Below are 7,157 nucleotides of genomic sequence, written 5' to 3'. Positions count from 1 at the left end.
TCCCTTTGTTAGCAAGTTAGCCTATCACAGCTCAGGACTGGTCCCTTTGTTAGCCAGTTAGCCTATCACAACTCAGGACTGGTCCCTTTGTTAGCTTGTTAGCTTGTTAGCCTATCATAGCTCAGGACTGGTCCCTTTGTTAGCTTGTTAGCCTGTCACAGCTCAGGACTGGTCCCTTCATTAGCCTGTTAGGGTATTACCTGTGAGGATACTGAGACCAGGACCAGACCAGCATCATGGAGGCTAGTCAGGGTCACAGCCAGGGCAGCCCTGAGAGCACTAACCGGGCCGTGGAGTACCTCCTGGAGCTCAACAACATCATAGAGAGCCAGCAGAAGCTCCTGGACACCCAGAGGCACCGTATCGATGAGCTAGAGGTCCAGTTAGACCGCCTGGCCCAGGAGAATAAAGATCTACGCCTGGACCGCCAGCGACCTTTACCCCCTGAACCCCCACCACCACCTGCCAACAAAACTAGCCACACAGCCATACCCTCCGTACCAGTTCGCCCGGTTCAGACCAAGTCCTTTAGTAGTACCAGAACCAACACCACAGCCATACCCTCCGTACCAGTTCGCCCGGTTCAGACCCAGTCCTTTTATAGTACCAGTACCAACACTACAGCCATACCGGCCTCCGCACCCCCGGTACCTGTATGGGATAAACACACCCCTCAAACCCCCAAGACCCCCCACCGTATACCCCAAATCCCAAAACAAACCCCCGTCACCACCCAGACCCCCGCACCCCCAGACCCCTAAACGAACCCCCGTCACCACCCAGACCCCTAAACGAACCCCCCACACCCCGCTGACCCGGACCATCTCGACCGGAACAGGGACCAGTTTCGTGGAGATGGAGAAGGAGAGATTAAACAGGTTGGAGAAAGAGAGGACAGAGAGACTTAATAGTTCCACCTTGGGGAATCCCACCAGCCACCCACACAGCCACAGACAGTAAGTCATTACGTTTATCTTTTAGTGTGTGTGTGTGTGTGTCTGTTACCTTTAAGACCACAGACAGTAAGTCATTACGTTTATCTTTTAGTGTGTGTGTGTGTGTGTGTGTGTGTGTGTGTGTGTGTGTGTGTGTGTGTGTGTGTGTGTGTGTGTGTGTGTGTGTGTGTGTGTGTGTGTGTGTGTGTGTGTGTGTGTGTGTGTGTGTGTGTGTGTGAGTGAGTGTGTGTGTGTGTGTGTGTGTGTGTGTGTGTCTGTTACCTTTAAGACCACAGACAGTAAGTCATTACGTTTATCTTTTAGTGTGTGTGTATGTGTGTCTGTTACCTTTAAGACCACAGACAGTAAGTCATTACGTTTATCTTTTAGTGTGTGTGTGTGTGTGTCTGTTACCTTTAAGACCACAGACAGTAAGTCATTACGTTTATCTTTTAGTGTGTGTGTGTGTGTCACCTTTAAGACCACAGACTCCACTGCTAAACAGTTAGCATGGTGTTTCAAGCTACCTGACAAAAGGTCTGGACGCTATTTCACTGTAATGTTGATGCACGGACCTGTTTTCTGTTCGGTTACCTTCTTTAACGCTATTTCAACGTTTGGTTTGTTAAATGTGACACCTAAAAGCCTCTGTAAAATCATAGGAGGTCACAAACACCTTCCTGCTGTTCAGTCTGCAGTCTGTAGTGATCAGATAGATACAACAAGAGGTTGGTAAAAACAACAAGCGGGTAGAGTTGGAGTTGAATCTTTCTTCTCCCGGGGTTGGTAAAAACAACAAGCGGGTAGAGTTGGAGTTGAATCTTTCTTCTCCCGGGGTTGTTAAAAACAACAAGCGGGTAGAGTTGGAGTTGAATCTTTCTTCTCCCGGGGTTGTTGTTTTTAAAACAAATATTCCATCCCGAGAATAAATCACTTTTCTCCCGGGTAACTCGGTATCTCCTGTCAAAGTGTCATTTAAAAAGCATTGAATCTTTCTTCTCCGGGTTGGTAAAAACAACAAGCGGGTAGAGTTGGAGTTGAATCTTTCTTCTCCGGGTTGGTAAAAACAACAAGCGGGTAGAGTTGGAGTTGAATCTTTCTTCTCCCGGGGTTGGTAAAATATATAAATAGACCACTATCTGGATTTGATTAGAGCTTTGATAGGACATTCAAACCTGTTGTAACCTGAGTCTGATGAGACATATATTTTATACATTTAATGAGTTCAAGCAACAACAAAAAGCCCAAATGACTGCGTTGTTATCCAATACATACTGTAGCTAGATGCTCTCTTGGGTAAATCAATGAAACTAGCTCCAGTAGGCTAATTGTTTTGAGTGTGAACTATATCTCTGTACTGTATTGTGTTGTATAACTGGAATTATCCACTTGGTTCAAATCATGATAAATCAGACAGAGAACATGGGATTTTGGTGTAGCACATACGGCCTACAAAGTCACAAGTATAGGCTAGCGAATTCAATTTACATTTTTAAAAAATATAATAGGTTCTATTTGTATAATTAGTAGGCTGACACGTACATACCCTTCATAATATCTCCCCTGATGTTATTAGCCTACTTCCTCTTTCTCTATTGTTGCTTCATTCCTTCCTCACTTTCAACAGTTACATAAAATACGTTTCGTTGTCCTTATCTTTCGTTGTTATCTTTCGTTGTCCTTATCTTTCGTTGTCCTTATCTTTCGTTGTCCTTTTCTTTCGTTGTCCTTTTCTTTCGTTGTCCTTATCTTTCGTTGTCCTTATCTTTCGTTGTGCTTATCTAATGACATCCAGGCTGCTGGCTGGATGCAGAAGGCTTTCCCTTCTCTTCACGAAGATTTATGGGTCTGAATAAATAACTACCATAGCTATATACCGCCATCGCAGGTTCACTCTTCTTTCAAACTGCTCATCATTTCTATTGGCTGCTGTATTCAACATTCAGCAAACAAGAGCTTATCTCTTCTAATAGTCTATTGGTATAAGAAATGCGAGAAAAAAAAACTAATCTCCAGCAAGCTATTCTAGTCTAGATTTTACTGCATGGGACTCCAAGAGCTAAGGAGAGTTTTTTTAAGGAGAGGCCAGCGGAGCACAGGTGCTTTGGGTATTGCGCAAGAGACAGAATATATAAGTTAGGGGCTTCTTAGGCATATATATATATATATTACCTGAAAGAGGTAAGCTAGGACATCTATATATGGTTGAAGTCAGAAGTTTACATACACTTTAGCCAAATACAGTTTTTCATAATTCCTGACATTTAATCCAGTCAGTTAGGATCACCACTTTATTTTAAGAATGTGAAATGTCAGAATAATAGTAGAGAGAATTATTTATTTCAGATTTGATATCTTTCATCACATTCCCAGTGGGTCAGAAGTTTACGTACACTCAATTAGTATTTGGTAGCATTGCCTTTAAATTGTATAACTTGGGTCAAATGTTTCAGGTAGCCTTCCACAACCTTCTGAATTTTGGCCCATTCCTCCTGACAGAGCTGGTGTAATGGAGTCAGGTTTGTAGGCCTCTTACAAAAAAGCACACACTTTTTCAGTTCTGCCCACAAATTTTCTATGGGATTGAGGTCAGGGCTTTGTGATGGCCACTCCAATACCTTGACTTTGTTGTCTTAAGCCATTTTGCCACAACTTTGGAAGTATGCTTGGGGTCATTGTCCATTTGGAAGACCCATTTGCAACCATTTGTGACCAAGCTTTAACTTCTTGACTAATATTTTGAGATGTTGCTTCAATATATTCACATAATTGTCCTCCCTCATGCCATCTATTGTGTGTAGTGCACCAGTCCCTCCTGCAGCATAGCACCCCCACAACATGAAGCTGCCACCCCTGTGCTTCAAGGTTGGGATGGTGTTTTTCGGCTTGCAAGCCTCCCCCTTTTCCCTCCAAACATAACAATGGTCATTATGGCCAAACAGTTCTATTTTTTGTTTCATCAGACCAGAGGACATTTCTACCAAAAGTACAATCTTTGTCCCCATGTGCTGTTGTAAACCGTAGTCTGGATTTCTTATGGCGGTTTTCAAATGTTTAGGGCTATATATCAATCTCGAACAGGATGATTTATTTTGGATGCAATTTGAATGGAATTGATGGTGAGAGAGAGAGAAGGACTGTGCCAGAGAGCTCGTGCGTGGACTGATTTAAAGCAACGATATTTGAGTGATAGACTGTTTTTAAACTCTGCAGCTGAAATTAAATAAAAAAATATATATATTTACAATTAAAAAACAAGGTGACCCCTGACCCCCAGATGGATGATGGTAAATGAGACTCCATTCAGTCTCCAGCACTATGCTGCAGTAAATGTTTATTTCTTAATTGTTTTATTTCAACTTTATTTAACCAGATAGCCAGGGTTGAGAACACCTTTATTTAACCAGGTAGCCAGGGTTGAGAACAAGTTCTCATTCACAATTGCGACCTGGTCAAGATAAAGCAAAGCAGTTCGACACATACAACGATACAGAGTTACACATGGAGTAAAACAAACATACAGTCAATAATACAGTAGAAAAAGTCTATATACAGTGTGTGCAAGTGAGGTAGGATAAGAGAGGTCATGAGGTAGGATAAGAGAGGTCATGAGGTAGGATAAGAGAGGTCATGAGGTAGGATAAGAGAGGTCATGAGGTAGGATAAGAGAGGTCATGAGGTAGGATAAGAGAGGTCATGAGGTAGGATAAGAGAGGTCATGTAGGCCAACCTGTCATAAGAAAACAAGTTCCCTTGATGAGATGATACAGTAAATCTACCAGCATTGTGAGCTGAGATGGACTGTCAGTCTGAGAAGGACTGTCAGTTAGATGGGCTGTCAGTCTGAGAAGGACTGTCAGTTAGATGGACTGTCAGTTAGATGGGCAGGTGTTTATTTGTAAAGGACGGGCAGGTGTTTGGGCAGGTGTTTATTTGTAAAGGACCACATGAGGAGGCAGGTAGCTGGGTCCAGGGGCAGGAAGCTGGGTCCAGGGGCAGGAAGCTGGGTCCAGGGGCAGGTAGCTGGGTCCAGGGGCAGGCAGAAGGCCATACACAGGAAGAGGCAGGTAGCTGGGTCCAGGGGCAGGCAGAAGGTCATACACAGGAGGAGGCAGGTAGCTGGGTCAAGGGGCAGGCAGAAGGTCATACACAGGAGGAGGCAGGTAGCTGGGTCCAGGGGCAGGCAGAAGGTCATACACAGGAGGAGGCAGGTAGCTGGGTCCAGGGGCAGGCAGAAGGTCATACACAGGGGGAGGCAGGAAGCTGGGTCCAGGGGCAGGTAGTTGGGTCCAGGGGCAGGCAGAAGGTCATACACAGGAGGAGGCAGGTAGCTGGGTCCAGGGGCAGGTAGCTGGGTCCAGGGGCAGGTAGCTGGGTCCAGGGGCAGGTAGCTGGGTCCAGGGGCAGGTAGAAGGTCATACACAGGAAGAGCTGGGTCAGGTAGCTGGGTCCAGGGGCAGGTAGCTGGGTCCAGGGGCAGGTAGCTGGGTCCAGGGGCAGGTAGAAGGTCATACACAGGAAGAGGCAGGGGCAGGTAGCTGGGTCCAGGGGCAGGCAGAAGGTCATCCAGGGGAGGCAGGTAGCTGGGTCCAGGGGCAGGTAGCTGGGTCCAGGGGCAGGTAGCTGGGTCCAGGGGCAGGTAGAAGGTCATACACAGGAAGAGGCAGGTAGCTGGGTCCAGGGGCAGGTAGCTGGGTCCAGGGGCAGGTAGCTGGGTCCAGGGGCAGGTAGCTGGGTCCAGGGGCAGGTAGAAGGTCATACACAGGAAGAGGCAGGTAGCTGGGTCCAGGGGCAGGTAGCTGGGTCCAGGGGCAGGTAGCTGGGTCCAGGGGCAGGTAGAAGGTCATACACAGGAAGAGGCAGGTAGCTGGGTCCAGGGGCAGGTAGCTGGGTCCAGGGGCAGGTAGCTGGGTCCAGGGGCAGGTAGAAGGTCATACACAGGAGGAGGCAGGTAGCTGGGTCCAGGGGCAGGTAGCTGGGTCCAGGGGCAGGTAGCTGGGTCCAGGGGCAGGTAGCTGGGTCCAGGGGCAGGTAGAAGGTCATACACAGGGCGTGGGAGTGGTGGTGGGACCAGCTCTCCGAATAGAAGTGTGTCACGAAACAAACATTACCTCACACTGACGGGGACAGGGGGGCGGGACTGAACTAAATAGTGTGTGATAATGACATACAGGTGTGTGAACAGGTGATCAGAATTCAAGTGATTGAGGATTTGGAGAGTGAGCTGCGTTCAGGGGATCTACCTGTTTGGGGGTGTGAGTTGGAAGCAGACGTTACAGTGACAGTCCTGGTGTAGATCACCATGTTGTTTGTGCAACGATATTTTCTAAATCAGAAAAAGAACAGGCCAATCATGAACATGTCAGCTGAGCTAACTATATGAGGTAATGTAACATCTAAATAGGGTCCCCTGGAAACACTGACTAACACACTTTGGTTCCTAACCTGTCAATAATTCCTGCCTGGTTTATTAATTCGTTGTCATGTCAAACAACAATGTTTTCAACTGTGAATAATAATAATAATAATAATAATAATAATAATAATCTATTTTCATGATTGTTGGAATTCCGAATGATCTAAAGCCTAAATGTTTTGCCCATATCACTTATCATGTACAGGTATGTGTTGCCACCCTAGGGTCATGAACTACTACCTGAATTACTAACTACTACTAACTACTACTAACTACTACTAACTTCTACTAACTACTACTACCTGAACTACTAACTACTACTAACTACTACTACCTGAATTACTAACTACTACTAACTACTACTAACTACTACTACCTGAATTACTAACTACTACTAACTACTACTAATTTATACTAACTACTACTAACTACTACTAACTACTACTACCTGAACTACTAACTACTACTAACTACTCATAAAACGTACCGAGAACTTGTATTATTCAAAAACATTAAAAAAAAAACGTAAAATCATCAAAGATAATGTGATATGATATATCACAATGTTATATACTTTGAAGTACTGTGTAAACAGGTATGTTGCCTGTCAGAAGACTGGTCATTACATTGTAGTCATTTATCAGACACTCTTATCCAGAGCAACTATGGTTAAGTGCCTTGCTCAAGGGCACATTGCAGATTTATTTTCTTCAACTTGTTGGCTCGGGGATTCGAACCAGCAACCATTAGGTTACTGGTCCATCGCTCTAACAGCTGGGTCACCTGCCTCCCCATTATGGTTCTTT

General features: G+C 45.4%; 1 protein-coding gene across 1 annotated transcript in view; it reads left to right on the top strand.

Annotated features, from left to right (window-relative positions):
- The first annotated feature begins 236 nt into the window (after positions 1-236).
- LOC124018101 (proline-rich receptor-like protein kinase PERK2) overlaps positions 237-7,157 on the top strand; it is a 57,088-nt gene continuing 50,167 nt past the window's right edge. Inside the window, exons 1-2 of the mRNA XM_046333378.1 lie at positions 237-355; positions 402-956. Coding sequence (XP_046189334.1) covers positions 237-355; positions 402-956 — 674 coding nt within the window. The remainder of the gene's footprint in view (positions 356-401; positions 957-7,157) is intronic.

Source organism: Oncorhynchus gorbuscha, linkage group LG03 (assembly GCF_021184085.1).
Source record: "Oncorhynchus gorbuscha isolate QuinsamMale2020 ecotype Even-year linkage group LG03, OgorEven_v1.0, whole genome shotgun sequence".
NCBI lineage: Eukaryota > Metazoa > Chordata > Actinopteri > Salmoniformes > Salmonidae > Oncorhynchus > Oncorhynchus gorbuscha.
This window is presented reverse-complemented; position numbering and strand designations above follow the sequence as displayed.